A 21,943-nucleotide genomic window follows, 5' to 3' on the forward strand; every position below is an offset into this window, starting at 1 on the left:
TTGCTCATCCCTCATCATTTAGTAAAAAAATTATAAAAATATATAATATCCTTTTAATTTTCTTTTTTAATTTATCTAATCTAAATCTTAACAAATATTATAAATAAGACAGTGAATTTGTTTGTTACCTATAGCGCCATCAGGGCTTAACCAATCTTTCTGAGATTTGGTACCCATACACATATTTTATGAGATGGAGAAGGACAGCCTATATTTTATTTCAGTCAGTGAACATATCCTGCGGGTCTACCATGAAATGAAATTCCGAAATTTTGGACTCAATTTCGTGTTTTTGTTTATCGTTTTACCAAAATCGGATCAATAAATGGAGTTTAACATTTCGTTCGTCATACATCCTATCATAGAAGTCAAAAGGAACAATATTTTAACATTTTTAATATTTCCAAACTGCATGTATTATGTAATTTTAAGATCAAATTTCTGTTTCGTTTGGCTCCGAAATTTCGGAAAACATTTCATGGTAGGCCCTCTGGTCAAGTGAACGAAGTCACAGGTCAGGACTAGTAGTGATATAGTACAATAATAACACTATAACTCAATAACAACATTTTATTACAATTAGACAAATCTATTAGTGTTTAAAGTATTTATATAAATATTTACATATCGAATTTAACCCTACTGAGTACGGGGGCGGGGTTGCACGGCGCTACGCGAACAGCCCTCCTGTTCAGGACAAGCGTCCTGAGAGACTCCGCGACTGCCTGGAAACAGGTTGTTACTGTATTTTATGTAGTTACATTGAAATATACACATTTTAATATTTGTCATTGCATAATTACATTTCTGTTTATTCAAAGGTTGCTTTGGCGTGAATGTTATATATAATAAAGTCCGCCTTTTGTACCAAACATTTTTATGTAATATGGTCAATAAATAAAGGGGAAATTGTACGTTCGATGATGGACATTTGATGTTATAAAAAAATTTACAAATTTTGAAAAACTACTTGTAGTAAATATAAAAATTTTAATTCTAATATTTATTGGCACTTTTTGATATCACTGAGGCTTTTTTTTTCAATAGATAATAATGATAACCCCGCCTGCGCTATCGGTATACGCTGGTGGGGCACCAGTGAGGGATGATAGGTGAGAATGAAAGGGCAGGTCAGTTAGCCCATCGTGAGGAATACAACTGGAATTCAGCACGTTAGTTTCCAGGGGGACCACGTGGAGGTCGACCTGACAGGGTATATTGCTAGCAATGGGACTGGTAGGCCGCATTACTAACAATTCCTCCCCCCCCCCCCCCCGACATTACTGAGGTGGCAAATAAGCATACGGCCCACAGAATATTGTTAAGGTAACACATAGGATCTATGAAATGATGGTATAAGTCAGGGGGAAGCACAAAAGATCCCGATGGGTCGACGTGCAACGGCTTAGCTGACCCCATATGCGAATATAAGATACGGCCCGTTAGATGGTTTTTTTTTTTTTTTTTTTTTTTACAACACAGGGGGCAAACGAGCATGCGGCTCACCTGATGGTAAGTGACTACCGCCGCCCATGATCACCCACAACACCAGCGGCATTGCAGGTGTGCTGCCGGCCTTTTAAAAAGGAATATACTCTTTTCTTGAAGGTTATGTTGTCGTATCGGTTCGGAAATACTGCTGCTGGAAGTTGATTCCAAAGAATGGTTGTGCGTGGAAGAAAATGCCTTGAAAAACGCACGGTGGAAGACCGCCACTCGTCCAGATGATTGGGATGAAACTTTAGTTTGTGGCGGGTTGTACGGTGGTGAAAATCAGCAGCAGGTATCAATCCGAACAATTCCTCAGAACACTCCCCATGATAAATTCGGTAGAAGATGCACAGAGACGCAACATCTCTGCGCAGTTTCAATGGGTCAAGTCGGACAGTAAGGCGTTGACTATCGATAATTCGAGCCGCCCGACTTTGAATGCGGTCTAACGGAAGGAGTTGGTACTGTGGCGCTCCTGCCCACAGGTGAGAACAGTATTCCATATGCGGCCTGACTTGGGCTTTATATAATTTCAGGCGGTGTTCTGGCATGAAATATCGTCTCACCCTATTGAGCACTCCTAACTTTTTGGAAGCTATCTTAGCCTTCTCCTCCAGATGACCGCAAAACTGGACGTCGCAAGATATATCAACGCCCAGAATTCCTAGACTTGACTTTTTATCAAGGGAAGTGCCCTGAAAGTGAGGAGATACGACAAACGGCGTCTTTTTTGCGGTAAACGCGCAGACTTGTGTCTTTTTGGGGTTAAATTGGACAAGATTTTGTTCACCCCAGATCGAAACTTGATGGAGTGAAGTTTCGATTTCAGACACAAGTCTATTCCGGCACTCATCGGTATGTGCCCGCGAGATCTTTGCATGACCGGTATATAATGTATCTCCTGTACTGTCGTCCGCATAGCAATGAATATTACTTATCTGTAACATATCATTGATATGCAGAAGAAACAGAGTCGGAGATAGTACACAGCCTTGCGGGACACCAGCATTCAAAGGTTTTAAATCAGAGCATGCACCGTCGACTACGACCTTAATGCTACGTTCCTTGAGAAAACTGGCGACCCAAATGCACAGTCTCGCAGGCAACCCAAATGAAGGTAACTTTGAAAGCAGCGCTCTATGCCACACCCGATCAAAGGCCTTCGCAATATCCAGACTAACTGCTAAGGCCTCTCCCTTACTCTCGATTGCCACTGCCCATCGGTGTGTTAAGTAAGCTAAAAGATCACCGGCCGAACGTCCCTGTCGAAAGCCATACTGGCGATCACAGATCAGCCGGTGCTCTTCTAGGTACCGGAGCAGTTGACGGTTAATGATGGATTCCATAACCTTCGAGAATAAGGAAGTGATAGCTATGGGCCTATAGTTAGCTGGATCTGAGCGATCTCCTTTTAGGGATCGGATGCACCAGAGCAGTCTTCCAAAACTTTGGGACAATGCCCGATGAGTAGCTAAGCCGAAAAAGACGCGTAAGAACCGGAGCCAATTCTGGTGCGCACGTCCTAAGCACAATTGGAGGAATACCATCAGGCCCACTCGACTTATGGATTTCGAGGGAGAAAAGTGCTCTACGCACTGAGCTATGCGTGAATTTAATGTCAGGCATAGAGCTCCTACAACACGTGATGGTCGGTGGTGGTTTCTCCCCGTCATCCAATGTCGAGTTTGACGCAAAGATGGATCCAAGAAGATCGGCCTTTTCTTTAGCGTTCTGGGCCAACGAGTCATCCTCCCTGCGCAAAGGTGGAAAGGATGACTTACAGAAATTCCCTTGTGCAGCTTTGGCAAGAGACCAGAAAGCTCGAGTCCCAGAGGGCAAACTAGCCAGTCTCTTGCCAATTCTACTAATATGCTCTGACTTCGCTGTGGCTATAACTCTTTTGAAAGACCTAGAGGCAGAGTTATACTTCTTTTTAAGAGCACTGGTGTTAGGATCTCGCGACGCCACACCTTTAGCCCAGGTTAGGAAGCACTCCTGTTTCAGACGAGATGCTGTTCTACAGGAGGCTCCATACCAGGGCTGGGATTTCCCGCCGACGGGCACCACAGAGTTAGGAATAAATAATTCCATTCCCTGAAGCACCACATCAGCAATGGAATCGGCAATGGCGTCGGGATCATCCAGTGTGAAGCAAACCTGCCTCCATGGGTAAGATGCGAAAAAAATCCGCATCTCATCCCAATCTGCCGACCTGTAGTGCCAAATGCGACGTCTACCCGTAGAACGAGGTGGAGTCGGACTCGTAAGAGGCACTTCGCTCCGCACCAAACAGTGATCCAACGATCCAAGCGGGGCTTCGACGGAGATCACATAGTTGTCTGGGTGGGTGGTCAGCAGAAGGTCCAGCAGTGAAGGTGAATGGTCCAACACATCAGGGATTCGCGTAGGCGAGGAAACAAGCTGTGTCAGACCATAAGCTAAAGCAAAGTCATGAACAGATCTTCCCGCATAGTCGGTTGTACGCGAACCAAGCCATTCGGCATGGTGGGCATTAAAGTCGCCAACAATCACGACTTCAGCGGAAGGAATCTGCTCAAGCAGGGAATCTGTAGCCATTTGGACGTGCTCAATTAGTTGGTCGGTTTCAGTGTTACCGCTGTGGGACCTGTATAGGCACGCATAGATGCGGGGATGGTCATTGCAATCTACGCGCAGCCATAGAATGGACAGGTCCGTACCTTCAAGAGTCCCAAGGCGTCGACAGCAGATATCCTCTCTGACATACGCACATACACCGGCACGCGAAACAAAACAATGTTCAAGCTTATACCCCGGGTAGGTCAGGTATGATGTTTCGTTAGGAGGGGATATCTGTGTCTCCGTGAGGAAGAGCAATGCCGGCCGCGCCGTTTCTAGGTGGTGGTGGACAGCGTTCAGGTTTGAATGAATTCCCTAATATTACAGAGGCTCACATTGAGCAAAGGGGATGCCGCAGAAGTCTTGCTCTGTTTGCCCTTGGTCCCATAGAGCGGAATTTTGCTCCCCCCAGAATACGCAGGGCAGCCCGAGCGTGGTTGCTCGAGGGAGGATTCTCCAGCAACATGGCTGCTGGTACCTCCCTGGGGTACGTTATTTTTTTTAAATTCCACTGCCATGGTATTGAAAGATGGGGGGACGGAGTTGGGGGAGGATTTTAGGATAAGGAAGGGGATGGGTATAGGATGGGCCTCCGGACTCCCTCACTCACCATACGGAATGTGGTCGCACTAAAAGTGCGGCCACTTAGCGTCGGTATTCTGTGAGGGTGTGGTACTTCCCCGGTCGAGCCGGCCCATTCATGCTGCAATACCATATGGTATTACAGCGTGGCTCTACCACCTGCAAATGGTGGTAAGCGGTTACCGTAGCCTAATATAGAATGCCTGAAATACGTGGGAGTAGAAGTGGGCATTGTAAATTCCAGTTAAAAAAAAAATTGGAGGAGGTGGGGCACTGCTATTATGTTTAATTGAGCTATCGCTCGAGCCTGTCTGTCATGTCATGTCACGATATGGCAAAATGCAGATTTAAACTCAGCCTATTTTTTAATCACGTAATTAGAACATGGCTTTAAAATTATAAATATGTATTTTTCCTTCTATTTATACAATAAAGTATTCGAGCAGCTTAGATACATATAAGCGGTTATTACATTCTAGGGCTGCCTGCAGCTCTAGAAGCAAAAACAGCAACTTTTCAATCCTGATTCACGTGCGTCTTTTTCAACTACGAACTAAAGAAACTTTTTCTAGGCAAAACTAGACAAGAAAAAACAGGGATGAAAGTAAAAAGACGGAGCTACTCTGAAGCCTCATTATGCGTTTGTCTAAATATCAGATCAGTCAACCGCGAAACTTGTATGAAAGGGTACAAAAATATTTTCATATTTCGATGTTCATATGATGTTTTAATGGTTGAAGGGTGGGATATGGCGTGAATTTACTGGGTACAGAGGAATAACACCTGAGTCCTCAGGAATGGCAACGCATGGGGAGTATCATGGGCGAAACAGTATACTCTGTTATGTCCATGGTACTGCTCATGTCTATAGGCGACGGTTACCACTATCCATCAGGTGGGCCGTCAGCTTGTTTGCCATTCTAAGTTGTATAAAAAAAATGTTCCTTGGGATAAGTTGTTGTTTTATGAATACTAGTATGATTTCATACTATATCCAATTAATACTGTATAGATCTGAGAGTAAAACGGCCATCTTATACGAGTCATTATAGAATTAACTTTACGTAACCCGCCGAGTTCAACAGACCTCTCACGCTCAGGGCGTTATTATGATTGTGCTAGCACGTTCACATCGGCGGGTTATACAAAACGAATTCTCTTCTAATCGTATACAGCTGGGGGGGAAAGGGATTGTTAGTAATGGAGACTGAGAATCCCATTGCTAGCAATATACCCAACCAGGTCGACCTACTCGCGGTTCCCCCTGGAAACTATCATGGTTAATTCCTGATAAATTCATCATGATGGGGTAACTGGCCTGTTTTCATTCTCATCTATCACCCTTCACTGGTGCTCCGCCAGCGTATCCCGTTAGCGCAGGCGGGGTTACCATTCCATTTTCACCCATAACAAAAAATCGTATACAGCGGGCTTTTTGCCCCCAGAAAGTGTATGACTAATGTTTTGTTTTCAAATAAAAGTAATTTTACAACATAAGAGACAATTATATTTCATAGTTTTACATGTAGTTGTTTTGCGAGAAACACAAAATACTGTTTACACATATACGTCGAATACAACATTAAGCAGGCGATTAACACACGGAGCGGTACGATATGCGTATGAGGATTGGGGGGGCGCCGTTTCGAAGCCGTTATTAAAGGTCTACAAGAAAATCCTGAAATACGCCAAATCCTCGATACATAAAAATATAATGATGTACAATTAAACTAAGTACCGATTCTTTTTTTTTTTTGTTCTTCAAAAACTTCTTTTTATAACGTCTATAACTAAAAAGTTTCATATTTTCGGTAAATATACCTCATAAAAGACTGTTACCAAGCGACTACCGAGCAATTAATTCTTCAATGACCGATGCTTCGGTGCATGATAAATGTTATTGTTGTATGTAACTGAAGATCATTGTACCTACTTGTATTTAGTTTTATTGTACTTACCACGTAGTCATTATGTTATATATCTTAAGCGTAAAAATATGTAATTGACTGTACTGTATTACTATATTTAATACTGTTATACTCTTCACCGTTGTACATTCTTTAAATACATAAATGCATATTTATTTTATATGTAATATATCATAATAATGGACTCTAATTCTACGCATGCATTACCTATCTCAAATACAGGAATTGATTTTTATAAACTTACAACTTCACTCTATGTTGAGAAACTAACTTTTGTTCGAGGATGGTAAATCTTTTTTTTTATTATTATTATTATTACTTTGTATATACACGAGAGTAGTAGAAATTTTGGCTCATTAGCGCTCAGATGTGGATCGTGGGCGTATGTAAACCGCCATGTTATTGCGGATACACCGCTCCGTGTGTTAATCGCCATAGTCCAAACTACACAACAGATACAATACCAACTACGAATTGTACAAAATCTATGTTAGTACATCCCATATACACGATACTCTATGGACAAATTGAATATAGGCACTTAAATATTATTTTATGTATACAAGATTATGTCGTAATCAATTGCATTTTTAAGAGTATTGCACCAGCGAAACTGAACACTTTTCCCAATGTAATATGGATTGAAAAATTTTAAGTATTTCACACTAACTTTTTATTTTTTTCAATTAGTTAGGGAAACGATATTTGGTAAGTAGGATACATTCTTAAAAAGATGTTATTGATTTCGACTTCACCCTGTATAAGGTGTAAAAGAGGATATAACAATCGGAAATATATCCCTTGAGAACATCCATCCATTTTTTTGCTTTTACAAATATTCAAATGGATGTCTGAGAGATGTATGGTATATAAGATTACTATTAAATAACTGAAAATATTTTTATGCTATTAAACTATTTAGTAAATAAATACTATTCCATTTTAGCGATAAGCCTCGAACTTTACCCAATATTTTGAAATAGTGTACAATGGCTGGACCCAAAATATAACATTTTTTCAGATTGTTATATCTTTTCCAATACATCTTATTACTTCCCATTATTATAATCTATTCTCAATTATTGTTAGTGAATAAATTTCTTATTATTAACATTAACAGATAATGGATGGCCGGATGCACGCGCACAGACTTCAGACTCCACACAACAGATAACACTACGTAAAATACTCATATCTAAATAGAAAGAAAAAAAAAAAACTATTTTATTTCGAAAAAAGAATACAGAATTACAAAGTACAGTTTACAAGTTAAAAAGTAAATCATCATCTTCCTAACCCTATCCAAATTATTATTTGGGGTCGGCGTAATATGCCTGCCTGACGTCAACCCTCTTTGGGAAAAGTTAAAAAGTAAATAAATATAATTAATCTATGGCATTTTGACTTCAGATACATACATGATGCATTATTCTCAATGGCCAAGATGTGTCACAAAGACTAAACCTATATCAAAGCCTACTAAACGATAAGCGCTTGTGTAGACAAAGGATTTTTTGTTCGTAGTGGTTTCAATTCCTCATTTTAACCACGGACTTGTATGGACTCACGTGCGTTATCTAATGCAATTCTGTCTTCTTGAATCATTGAATAAACCATCGACTATTAAATGCGTGTTATTATATTGTTTTTTACAATAACCTGTATCTGCAATTTCTAATGACAAAGTATGTTTAAATTACGTACTATATACTATGGCTATTTAATATTTTTTCTTTTACTACATCAAATAATTTATAAGCTGCATCGTATAGTCAGCACAGCCAACTCTAAGAGGAAAGAAGTCAGTAAATAAATAGTAATAATACTTAACAACGTTATATTACACCAGTCTATACAACAAATTGATCCATCCAATGACATGTAATATTTACTCTACGCTCAGATCAACAAAAAAAAGTAGATTTAATAAGTAATTAATTTTATTCAAATTCTTTTGGGGTTATGTGAGTTAGTGTTGCCACATTTTAATATCTAGATAAGTGAGGTAAATAAACGGTCATACAATCTGAACCGAACCTGTGGTCAATTGATTGAACATGTCAACATAACATTTAGCACTGTCTAGAGAAGTACAACAGAGTAATATATTTTTTTTTTATTTTGACAAACTTGATTACATAACGAATTATGAAAATGAAAAAATTATATTAAATATAATTATGAATATATTAATAATGTTTCTGTATTTAATTATTTAATTTTAACTTCTTTTTCACAGTATATTAGCATTAAAAAAATATTTTGACAAGCAAAGAACACAGTTTTGGTGTGAATGTGTATATAAACAAATGTGGTTTGTTTGCCTCCTTCACTGTTTTATTTTTCTTTTGATTTCAGCTTTTTAGGGTTGCCATTAGCCATTTTCAAGTTTAATTAAAAAGCAGGGAAATCAATGCGGAACAGGAACAGGTATGTTGAAGAGAAGACTATTATCGTGTGTAGAGATCTGTATACCCTTTTTTGTTGGTCTGAGATTCTACTATATCTGATAATGTACAAATGATTTCTTATCTACACAAAGTGGCGTCAATCTGCTGCAGTGATGGAAGCGTCAATTTTAGTTTCCGCCTGTATGCCGGGTCGGACGCCAGTGGATTCCTCTCCAAGTATATGGTGGCCAGCTTTTTGTTCTGCACCAGATATTCCACTGAGGACCACTCTGATACTTGGTTGTCATTTAGCTATAAAGAAACAGGTGTTTAAATACATAGTTAATTTTAAACTTTCACATTGATTACACATATTGAAACACACTATCGGGACATAGCATGAATAACAATTAAATACAATATTTGAACTAATACTATAAATGCAAAACCACTTATTTTTCAAACTTACTTTGAAATCAAAAGATTTCAAAACTAAACTACTGAATCGATTTTGATAAAATTTCTATGAGATTAATATGTAAATCTTTCAGATACAAAGAAATTAAATTTTCAAATTGATTTATAACTGATGGAGATATGAAGTAATAAACATAAAAAAAATACAACCGAATTGTGAACCTTCTACTTTTTTCAAGCTTGGAATATATATATAGTATTAAGGATGAAACAGAAAAGCTATTTTCTAGCTTGTTTATGCGGTGTTAGAACATAAATTTCTTATTTTTTTAAATTTTCAAATGAAATATTATATTGTTTTACTATTTGATAAAGCAATCCATTATTACTTTTTTACACTGCTTTGCTTTTATATAATTAAGTTAATTTAATTAATTATTAATTTTGTTTGTGTACATAATTTTTATAATCTGTATCATTCTTTGAAGGGAACAATAAAGTGTTCATTAATTCATTTATTTACTGTATATGCCAAAGGAAAAAATAATACTCTAGAATTTCACTAAACAAGAATTATTAAAATAGATATAAGAGTGTGTGTGTGTTTGTGGAAAGCTTTACACAGTTTTGCATATGTCCCAGAACTTGCAACTTTAAATTAAAAGCATAAAGTTTAAAAACAAATAGGTATTATACTTTCTCTGCAAAAAAACATATAAGTAAATATATAATGATTACATACCCATAACTCCTCTAAATCACTCATGTGTCTAACATTTTCAATCACCGTGATCCTGTTCATGGCCAAGTCCAAAGTCTGAAGTTTGACCTGGTTGTCCATGTTCTCAATAGCAGTTAGTCCATTCTCTGATATGTAAAGCTGTTCCAAGTTGACAAGTTGTTCAAGGTTTTCAATCTTGGTTAATCTATTACACTGTAGTACAAGGATTTCTAGATTTGACAGATCCTCCAAATTTTGTATCTTTGTGATTTTATTTTTCCCTAGATACAGCTGCTTAAGTGTCTTCAAGCCTTCCAAATTCTTTATTTCCTGTGGAAAGATGACATATATGTGGTGTTTTTTTATATTCAAATAGCAAAAAAGTTGACAGCTAACCTGATTGAAAATCGTAATAATTAACTGCACTAAATTTTATTTTTTCTTATACTTTTTTGTGAGCATAGATATTATAGAATAACATTTATATTAGTATGAGCAATACAATAACAGTTTGCATAAGTATTAACTGCTAATGTAACACTTAAACATAACAAGTTTAATACCTCATCTTTAGATTTATGTTTTTTAATTGTTATTTATTACATAAGATTATATATTTTTGTTGTTATTTATTGTCAATTGTAATCTATAAATATAATTCAATAGCAACATAGGACATGTTGCTATTGAATCATCTCATCAATAATATGAATTGAGGACTAGTACTTGCTTCCGCAGTACATACACTAAAATTGGAACAGGACTTAACATAAATTGGATTCTTTTTTTTTTCCACACAAATCATCTCATTTGGGTTATTGTACATATAACATATACATACATACATATGTACATACAATATAATATATTGTGCAAAGAAATAAAAACAAGGCCTATATATACATGTATTATACAAATTAAAACATTACTTACTCTTATACGATTGTCTCCTAACTCGAGTACTTCTAGTTTGGGCAAATGATTAACATTCTTGATTTCTGTAATTTTATTAGAACTTAGGAACAGTCTTCTTAGATTCTGTAGCTTTTCCAGACCTGTTATCTCTTTGATCCTGTTAAAGGATAAATCTAAAATTCTGAAAAATAATATAAAATTAATTGAGTACTTAGATTTGTTTTTCCAAATTTAGTTTAGTTTAGTAGCACCTTTTGGGAAGCAGGAGACATGGGTGATACCTGAAGGTATTCTTTCTTTATATAATAACATTATTACAATGATTATTTCAGCCAAGTATTGTCTACTGCTTAACATATGTCTTTATTATGAAGTATAGGGCAACATGATTAGAGTCCACTGTTGGACATAAGCTCATAAGGAGAATTTTGCCAGTAGTTGCCATGCTTGGTAGGCAGGTTGACAATCGTAGTAAGGGTTTTAGAAATGTTTTAAGAGGGATTCTGCTGCCCATCTCTTACCCTCTCTTAGTTACCACTTATGACACCTGTGGGAAAGGATGTGGTTCATTCTGCCGGGGCACACACAGTGATAAAAAAAAATATTACAAAAATTAGAAACTTACTCAAGATTAACAAGATTATTTAAATTCTCTATAACAACAATCTGGTTATCATACAGCTCCAGTTCAACCAATGTGCTCAGTGTATCCAAACCCTCTATTTTCTTTATTAAGTTCCATCTCAGGTACAATCTAAAAATTTAAAACATAAAAAAGTCGCATTTTCTCAATAGATATGCATTTAATAATTATATTTCAATTAAGTATTAAAAACAAATATATTTTTTATGCAAGTTATATGGTAAACATATTGATACCTCATTTAATGAGTTAATAATAGCTTCATAAACTATCATAGTATATACCGTTGTACAACTCATGAATTGCCATCACTGATGACAAGGCATGGTAAGATTACAACTTCATATGCTGTAATTTCATTGTAATCTATATCTCACTTTTCAGACAAATACAATGCGAACTAGGTGGTAGAAACAAGAAACAAGTACCCATGTAAACAATTTCTATACAATATGTCACAAAATAAAATAATTATATAATTTATAATGTGTTATGTTGTAACACATTGCTTTAAGTGTTTTAATTTTGTAAAAAGAAATTAAAATATCTCTACTAAATTTTATGAAAAAATAAAAATGTATCTATAATAAAAAAAAAAAAAAACTAATTTAATATTATTTTTCTGCCTAACATGAATAGAATACAGTATTTAAATACCTTTCTAGTCTCTTCAAAGGCTCTAGATTTTCAATTTTTCCGATTCTGCCGTGATTCAAATCAAGTTCTTCTGTGTTCTCATTAACAACTATTAGTTCTTGTGTGTCTTCTTGGCCCGGCGGAGGTGTAACAGGCGGTGGCGGAGTACCACTCTGTTCTCTTTTATGATCTTCATTCAGAGTAACAGAAGCACGCTTAGGTACTTCATCTGACTCATTATTAGTCATAGGCGTATCTTGATTGTCTGAAAGCATAAGGATAATAAAAAACGGAAGAAAATTGAACTTTTTGATACAGTATTCAAATGGGAATAAAAATCGTACCAGCCATGCTACTTTAATTTTTCGTTATTTTATGTTGAATTTATTATAATTACAGATATTATTTTACTAGTAACAGTTTTAGAAAGTATTAGGAAATGTTTTATTTAGTCAATAATTAAAAATGAAGGAAGAATCATTGAACTGTGTAGGGAAATAGAAAAGTGTTTCAAAATTGTCAATGTCAAACAAACAGGTATAGAGTAAGTAAGTAAATAATATAGATTATGTACACAGACATTATAATGAAACAGACTAAACAGAAGGGACTAAAAGGCACGCAAAAATTCACTCATTTATTTACACATACATACTACTTACTATAAATGCAGGGACTTAAGGTATCTGATTACATTAATAAGTACATTTTTTAAGAGCGTTCATATTTTTAGCTTGACGAAATGTGACAACGTCGCAAATAAAAAATACTCCGCTTACAAACTAAAACATTAATCTTGCTACATAATATTTGTTCTATGCAAATTTAGAACGATTATTTTTTTTTAAATTATCATCGTCAAATACTATAAAATATCGAAGATATAAATACGTTTGCAAATAAAAGATTATTTGCAAATGTACACTTTAGCAACGTGTAGGTACTTTTTTCATATTTTTGTAATTTATGATAGATTGGCATTAAAATAAGATGTTTTAAATTACATTATCACAACAAACAAAATGCACTTTACAATTTCTATGTTCGTGTTTCTATACTTTTAGTGATGAAAATTATAAAATTTTCTTTGTACTTTTAACTTATGCTTTGCTACTTCATAATTATGTCTGTGATTATTATGTATACATAGGAAGAAAATTTGTGGTTAAAAGAAAGTAAACGAGTAATACAATTTTTTATCTTCGGTAATGTTATCATTTAAAGATTTCGGATTTCTTAGTTATTATTGGAGGCAGCATAGTCTCCGACCTTAGCATGTTCCACAACGGAACAAACGTACTAAAAAAAAATTTGTTGTCATTGGTAATAGCTGTCAACGTCAGTCAGTCAGTGTCAGCTGTGAGTTTTTAATTATAACGATATCAATGACGAAAAAAAAGGCGGGAAACTCGAATAAGAACAAGCGGGTTTTTTAAATTTTTTTTATTAATTTATTAAAACTATCTCTATCAATTCTTATTATTGAATAAAATATTATATTTTCACTAAATTCAGCGACAGTAATATAATTAGCATTCATGGGGAAGCGCAGTTGTAGAAAAAGGAAAAAAAAAAGATGACGATTCAGGTGATGTAGACCATGAACCTTGTAATGACAAGGATATATATTCGGAAGATACTTCTACTGACTCAGAATCTGAAATTGATAAGGCCGATAAGTATAAACCTTACTACGTCACAGATTATATTAGAAGATATCCCGAGGAATCCCCTGGGACAGAATTTGTTGTCTTTGTAGAATCCTCAGATAGTCAGAAAACCATTGGATCCAGAGACTTGCTCTCACTCTCCTCCTGTTTAAAACGATTTAATAAAGGGGTAACTTATCTTAGATCTATAAATAAATTCAAAATCGGAGTATACTTTCAAAAGCCAGACTTAGCCAATGCTTTTTTAAATAATAAAACTTTTTTAAATGACTACCATTTTAAGGCCAGTATTCCTGCTTCTTCAACAGAAGTTACAGGCGTTATTAGAAATGTACCTACAAATATATCTAATAAAAAAATATATACTATGATATCGAGTTCTAAGAAAATTATTGCTATTAAAAGAATTTTAAAAAAATACCTTGACTCATGGATATGTGTTACAGCCAACTCTAACCGTGACAATTACTTTTGCTGCATCTGTATTACCTGAATATCTGGATATTGGAGGTTGGCGCCACAATGTCTCTCCATATATACCACCAGTTAAACAATGCTACCGGTGCTTGAGGTATGGACATTTAGCTAAATTCTGTAAGAATTCTGAGCGTTGCAGCATCTGCAAAGGTGAGCATAATTATAAAACTTGTACAACTGGAATGGAAAACGCTATTTGTGTACACTGCAATGGAAATCACACAAGTGTATCACCGCAATGCCCTGTTAAACAAAAGAAAATTGCTGAAAATAGATCTAAATTCAGACCTGCTTCTTTTGGAGATATACTTAGCACTGAAATATTTCCTAAACTGGGTAACAAACCTAAAAAAAATGTAGACCTAATTTCAATTCTAAATTCTGATAACAAGAGTTTATCACTTTTAATAGAAAGCATAATCAAACTTATTTCACTACATAACACAAAGAACACATCTATTAACACTAAAAGTGTTTTGAATGTGTTATATGATACTTTTGGTAATAGACCTATTTCACAAAATTCAATCGAGACCAATTAACTATCATACAGTGGAACGCTCAGAGCCTACTGAGCAATCGACATATTTTTACACAATTTTTAAATGAACATCATATTCACATTGCTCTCATCTCAGAAACTTGGCTAAAACCACATTACAAATTAAAAATTAAAGATTATTGTATAGAACGAAATGATTGTGGTAATAACCACAATGGAGTAGCGATTATTATACATAATAGTATTAGATATAAAAAACTTCACTCTTTTTTCGACAATTCTTTGCAAACTATAGCTATTAGTATTGAAGTTAATAATTCTTGGTATTCAGTTGCCAGTATTTACTGTCCTACCAATAGTACACCTAGTTTTACTAAAGCCAAATTTAAGTTCTTTTTGGAGTCTCTTCCTAAACCCACTATCATATCTGGAGATTTAAATGCACATCATACTATGTGGGGTTGTACCTCCACTAATACAAGAGGTAAAGACATTCTTGATTGTTTAGATGAATGTAATTTGGTACTATTAAATGATAAGCAAGTTACTACTGTTGGCTCTCATATTTGGAGACCCAATGGCCTTGATTTAACTATGGTATCCCCATCCATATCATTAAAATGCGAGTGGTCGGTTCATGATGATCCGTTAGGAAGTTATCACCTGCCGACTTTTACTAAAATAAACACAAAGAACTCTTCATCAACTCCGTCAGGTGAACAACATGCTCCTATAGATGAAGTTAATAAACTTTTGTTAAATCGTATAAACCTACGTCTCGTTAATTGGGATCTTTATTCTGAAACTGTTAATCGATTACTTTTGGATTTCGAGTATGATGTCAATGAACCCTTAAACAATTACAATAGGTTCTGTAAAATTATTTTGACAGCTGTGGAACGTTCCGTTCCACGTAGGAACTTATCAAATAGCGGTGCAAATACTTCAAAGAGGCACAAACATATTGCAGTACCTTGGTGGAATAACAGGTGTGCGACAGCTGTCAATGATAGTAAAGCGGCTTACCTTAGGTTTAAACAAAATCCAACTCTCGATAATTACATAAATTTTAAAAGAGTTCAAGCTGTTAAAAAGTTAGTAATTAAGCAAGTAAGACAACAGGGGTGGCAGGAATTTTGTTCCAAATTTAATAGATTAACACCAATTTCCACTGTTTGGCAAAATATGAGAAAACTAAATTCAAAACATCGTCAAAATCATTTTAAAGATATATCATGGGTCAATGATTTTTTACGCAAATATACTCCTGATTTTGTACACTCACCTTTTGATGACAAACAGTTTAATTCTGTTAATTCATGCCCAAAATTTCTCACTGACCCATTCTCAATTGATGAAATATCCAGTGCAGTAAAATCTAGAAAAGATACAGCTAGTGGCCTTGATCGCTTAACATACAATATGTTTCGATTGCTGAATAAAATAAACCTTACTAAACTCTTACATATTTTTAACGATTTATGGAAGGACTGTATTATCCCACCAGAATGGAAAATGGATTGTTTGATTCCAGTAATTAAACCCGGTAAAGATCCTACAAATTTCGACTCCTATAGACCTATAACATTGACGTCCTGTGCAGGCAAATTATTCGAACAATTAATTAAACAGCGTTTAGAGTTCTTTATTGAAAGTAATAGTATATTACCATCGAATCAATTTGGTTTTCGCCGTGGATATTCAGCGCGCGAAAGTTTAGAGAACTTCTATGTCGACCTTAGTACTGCTTTGAATAACGATGAATATGTTCTATCTGTTTTTTTAGATGTCGTAGGAGCTTTTAACAATGTAAATTTAACAGTTCTATCTTCGATTTTATCCTCATTTCTTCCAATGAAACTTATCGAATGGATTTATAATTTTCTTAGTAATAGAGAAGTGTATGTTAAAGTAAATAGTAAATTAATAGGACCTAGGTTAAGCTCTAAAGGAGTATGTCAAGGTGGTATTCTAAGCCCGCTACTATATATTTTATATATCTATAAACTTAATTCAATTTTAGGAAACAGTGTGAACAACTTGCAATTTGCCGATGATTTATTAATTTATATAAAAGGAAAGAATATTATTGATATGCAATTAGTGTTAAATGAGTCATTAAAAAGACTTGAGAAATATTTTTCTCTTCTTTCCCTCGATATTAGTTTAACCAAAAGTAAAGTAGTTGTTTTTCATCAAGTTCATAAATATGTTCCATTAATGAATATTATATATAATAATCAAACTCTTCCAACAGACTGTAGCGTTAAATTTCTGGGGTAATTTTTCATCAAAATTTAAAATGGGATCTATACGTTGATTGCTTAGTAGATCGTGCTTTAAGAGCCACTAATATAATAAGATCTGTAATTGGTCGTAACTGGGGAGCTGATCCTAAAATTATCCTTTTACTTTACAAATCTCTTGTTAGAAGTAATTTTGATTACGCTTTCTTTTGTTATGCCTCAGAACATAAATTAGTAGAAAAACTCGAAAAAATTCAAAATATGAATTTAAGACTTATTTTAGGTGCTATGTATACTTCTCCAATTATCTCAATGCAAGTAGAATGTAATTTGCCTCCTATCCTTCTTCGTTTCGAATACCTAAAACTCAAATTTCTCTTCAAAGTTTTTTCAGTTTCCAATAACCCACTCATACTCAAATTATTAAATTGCCCCATTTCTATGTTTTTGAATAAAACTATTGTCAATGATTTGAATTTACGAGATGAATATAACATCTATAGTAGTAAGATACTTCCTTGTTATAATGGCCTTTATGAGAGTAAGTTCTGTAAGATCAAAATTGTTATACGTAAAGACATAAAAGAAAAGCACGATATGTATGAGACTTTATCAGAATTTATTGACTACAGGCAGATATATATAGATGGTTCCAAAAATGCACTTAGCACTTCAGTGGCTTTTTACGATTTGTCAAATAGATTTGGTCACGGTTATAAAATTTCAACTTTGGCTAGTATTTACACAGCAGAAGCAAAAGCTATATTTTTAGCATTAGAATACATAGAAAAACAGGTACTATATTCGAAATGGATTATAATTACAGATAGTATGAGTGTTCTTATGGCATTAAAAAATAACACATTCATTTCATCATCAAACTACTTAATTCAAGAAATTCGTAATAAATATTATCATCTCTGTACTATATATGGAAAAGATATTATCTTCATCTGGACCCCTTCACATATTGGAGTGTTTGGGAATGAACAAGTAGACACTTTGGCTAAAATTATTAATTCAAGTGCTGCTCGTGTTCAAGATTTACCCCTTTGTTACTCAGATTGTAGTATTGGAATACATAAAATCGTTACAACTAAATGGGAGGAGCATTGGACTCAAATATTACAGACTAAAGGCAAATGGTACCGCAAAATTAATTGGCGTATTGGAAAACCGTGGTTCTGCAAAGGAAAGGACACAAACAGAAAATTTTACACCAATATTTGTAGATTACGAATCGGCCACGGACATTTCAACGAACACCTGCACCGAATGGGCATGATCGCTTCCCCATCATGCACATGGTGTAACTCAAATACAGCCCAATCTCTACATCACCTTTTTTTTGATTGCTCTGAATTTGTCATTCAAAGACACATTATGTTTGACGAACTCAGGATTATCTTCAAAAAACCCGAAAATATCCCGCACTCAATCCCGCTTCTCTTAAGATTTCCTTCTTGTTTCAAAGCTATTTTCACTTATATTACTACAACATTCAAGGAGCTATAAGAATACTTTTATTGAATTGCAAGACAATGATTTTTTATAATTATTTATTTTTAATTTGATAAATCCACTGGTTTAAGAAAACTCAAGAAAAGATATTTATGAAAATGTACTTACCGGATTTGACAAATGAAATATTGAAGATTATGACAATAATTGAAGCGACATTAGAAAAATAAAATTCCAGACAAATTATCTTTTTGAAGACAGGCAGCATGGTCTCCGACCTTAGCCTGTTCCAAACGGAACAAACGTACTAAAAAAAAAAAAAAAAAATTATAACGACATCAATATTTTATCATAATATATATTTTGGCGCTTTTTTCCTTTAACTTTGTGTTATAAACTTTATAGAATTCATTTTAGTAACGAATCAATAGAAGCAAAGAAAAAAATGGTGGAAGAAAAAGACGAACTATCGCAATTAGAAGAATTGTTATGTGCAGACTTGGCTGAAGATAGTGAAAAGCATGTAAATAAAAATGCACGTGAAATTGATATTTTTCAAACAAACAATGATATTTCGGAAGATAATAATATATGTACCAAAACTTCGTCGTCTGCAGTACACAATGGAGATACAGATTCCTCAGATGACGAAGAGAGAAGAAATTATACCGAAAGAAAATATAACGATTATGGTACCGAAGTGAAAAAGATATTGGACAACAGCGAACATGAGCAGCATGATAAACGATTAGATTTTGAAATTAGATTACGAAAAACTAATGAAGACACGAAAGCTGTCCGTAATAGTTCTTTCAAAAAGAATGTGGAACCCATTCTAGAACAAAATACAAAAAACCAATTCTGTGCTCCAGAAGTGAAACCGAAACAACAAGGAGATGTGTATACTGATCCAGTATTTGGAATCAGAATAATAAAACCACAAATTTCCAGTTTAGCACTTTTAGATCGCATGCAGGGAAGAGAAGCTGTAAGTATGTTAAGAGTGAAGAGGCATGTGGAGAATGAGGATTTGTCCAAAGACTGGGTGATTGCTGGTGTTATAGTGAGGAAAAGTGCAGCTAAAAAGTCACAAAAAGGTAACCAATTCATTATTTGGACATTGAGTGATCTCAAGGATAATATGAAGACTGTTTCTATGTTTTTATTTAGAAAAGCTTACAATGATTTGTGGAAAACAAGTGACGGTACTGTGGTAGCTGTGTTAAATCCAAATGTCTTAGATAAATCTCAAAATAGTCAAGACCAGGCATGTCTCAGTGTAGAGAGTCCAGACAGAGTTATGATTCTAGGGCAATCAAAAGACTTCGGGACTTGTAAGAGCAAAAAGAAAAATGGGGAGCCATGTACAGCATTTGTTAATTTGAGCCAATGTGAACATTGTATTTATCATGTGAAGCAGGAGTATCAAAAGTATTCGAGACGTCAAGAACTGCAGTCCTCAACTATGGGGAAAGGTCTTGTTAATTTACAGAACAAAGTTTTAGGTAAAAGTACTGTCATATATGGTGGTAGGGCCTATTCTGCTTTGCCAAGTGGCAATAGTAAGAAAGTCAAAGAGAGAGATCAAAATAGACTAATGAGTTTAAGTGATTATCATAAGTTAGATAGAGACAATATGATGATAAACAAAGTCCCATATGGGTCAGGTCCATTTAAAAGCAAAACTGACATTTTACATAGCCCTACAGTTCAAAGGGTTACTGATTCAGAAAGATTAAGCAAATTATCAAGTCCAACATCTAGTCCACAAACTTCAAGGCTTGTGTCACAAAGTTTAGCTGAAAAAGTTGCTAATTCCCCAATGTTGGGTAAAGGATTTGGATTAAAAGGCAGTGGTGTGATTGATTTAAATGTATCTTATGGGCAAAAAGCAGCTGAAAAGAGGAAAGAGAATGCTATAAAGTTGATTCAGCAAAGTGGTGGTATAAAAAAATCAGACCCTAACAATATAAAAGGTACAGAAGCTGGTAAGAAGCGGGCTATAGATAAGTTGAATGATTCTGGTAATGAGGAGAATAAAAGTAAAAAATTTAAGCCTAATGGAGAAGATAATAAGATAACAAAGGGTGTTATGTCAGAAAGATTCAAAAAGATACTAGAAGCAACATCGGCACATCAAAATTTGATTAAACAGCATGAGGATAATGAACAAGAGATGTACTTCAATAAACTCGAGAAGAAAGAAGCTATGGAAGAAAAAATGTTGAATACATTCAAGCTTGCATGCAAAGCAGTCAGGTGTGTCAAATGCAAGTATACTGCGTTTTCTGCAGCGCAACTTTGCAAAGATGAGAGGCACCCTCTCAAAGTATTGGATACATTTAAAAGATTTTTCAAATGTGCAGATTGTAGTAATAGAACTGTATCTTTGGAACTTATACCTTTACACTCGTGTAGTAACTGTAGCAGTTCTCGATGGGTGAAAGCGCCTATGTTAAGAGAGAAAAAGCTGACTACGTTAGAGGGTCTATCAATAAGAGGTGAAGAGGAAACATTTATAGGTGGCCAAGTAACAGGCAAAAATATAAATTTACTTGTACCAGATGAATGACATTTTTATCTATTGATGAATGTTGTAATATTATGTTTTTATTTTCGACTATGTATTAATAAATTATTAAGAATATATATTTGTTTTAATAATTATGTGTTATATTAGTGGGAAAGGCCATCAACGCACAATCATTTCATCTTGTATTGCAGGTGTTCATGCGAAATGGTAGCTACTTTTTATCAAGTGGACTGTCTGCTCATTTGCCTCCCTAACAATAAAAAAATCATACTATGCCTGATTAAGGGTTAAAATAAATCACTTCCGCGCAACACTGCCTTAATAATACTGTGTAGAGATTAGGGATTGTTATAAAAGGAGTTTAATAGCATCATTCCACGCTGTTCTCCCTAGAAACCACCATAGTAAATTTTTAAATTCGTAATGATGGGCTAACTGATCTGCTTGGGGGGAAAGGGATTGTTAGTAATGGAGACTGAGAATTCCTTTGCTAGCAATATACCCAACCAGGTCGACCTCCTCGCGGTTCTCCCTGGAAACTATCATGGTTAATTCCTGATGAATTCATCATGATGGGCTAACTGGCCTGTTTTCATTCTCATCTATCACCCTTCACTGGTGTTGCGCAAGCGTATACCGTTAGCGCGGGCGGGGTTGCCATAACATTTTCACCCATAAAAAAAATGATCTGCTTATATTCTCACCAATGGCTTTCACTGGTGATCCGTCAGTG

The 21,943-nt window shown here is 35.0% G+C and overlaps 2 protein-coding genes and 1 long non-coding RNA gene across 3 annotated transcripts; 1 reads left to right on the top strand and 2 right to left on the bottom strand.

Moving 5' to 3' along the window:
• Positions 1–6,435: 6,435 nt before the first annotated feature.
• On the bottom strand, positions 6,436–12,836 carry LOC113516073 (protein phosphatase 1 regulatory subunit 7-like). The gene is made up of 6 exons (XM_026900424.3): positions 12,666–12,836; positions 12,343–12,586; positions 11,668–11,796; positions 11,061–11,223; positions 10,149–10,457; positions 6,436–9,301 (listed from the first exon to the last, which is right to left on the bottom strand). Exons 1-6 carry the CDS (start codon positions 12,670–12,672, stop codon positions 9,128–9,130), a joined length of 1,026 nt encoding a protein of 341 aa, XP_026756225.1. The 5' UTR covers positions 12,673–12,836; the 3' UTR covers positions 6,436–9,127.
• Positions 12,837–13,653: 817 nt separating this feature from the next.
• On the bottom strand, positions 13,654–16,191 carry LOC128200761 (uncharacterized). Its single transcript, XR_008252864.1, has 3 exons — positions 15,746–16,191; positions 14,413–14,610; positions 13,654–13,978 (listed from the first exon to the last, which is right to left on the bottom strand). It is a non-coding gene; the product is annotated as an uncharacterized LOC128200761 (long non-coding RNA).
• Positions 16,192–19,009: 2,818 nt separating this feature from the next.
• LOC113516011 (protein MCM10 homolog) lies at positions 19,010–21,324 on the top strand. The gene has a single exon (XM_026900344.2). The coding sequence runs from the start codon at positions 19,123–19,125 to the stop codon at positions 21,247–21,249; it is 2,127 nt and encodes a 708-aa protein (XP_026756145.1). The 5' UTR covers positions 19,010–19,122; the 3' UTR covers positions 21,250–21,324.
• The last annotated feature ends 619 nt before the right edge of the window (positions 21,325–21,943 follow it).

This window comes from Galleria mellonella, unplaced genomic scaffold (assembly GCF_026898425.1).
Source record: "Galleria mellonella isolate WM207_F2 unplaced genomic scaffold, CSIRO_AGI_GalMel_v1 utg266, whole genome shotgun sequence".
Taxonomy (NCBI): Eukaryota; Metazoa; Arthropoda; class Insecta; order Lepidoptera; family Pyralidae; genus Galleria; species Galleria mellonella.

Coding starts and splice junctions, on each gene's coding strand:
- LOC113516073 (XM_026900424.3), bottom strand. Junction 10,458..11,060: donor TAGGAGACAATCGTATAAGA/GTAAGTAATGTT, acceptor ATCTTTCCACAG/GAAATAAAGAATTTGGAAGG. Junction 9,302..10,148: donor GTGATTTAGAGGAGTTATGG/GTATGTAATCAT, acceptor GTTTCTTTATAG/CTAAATGACAACCAAGTATC.
- LOC113516011 (XM_026900344.2), top strand. CDS start 19,123: ATGGTGGAAGAAAAAGACGAACTATCGCAATTAGAAGAATTGTTATGT.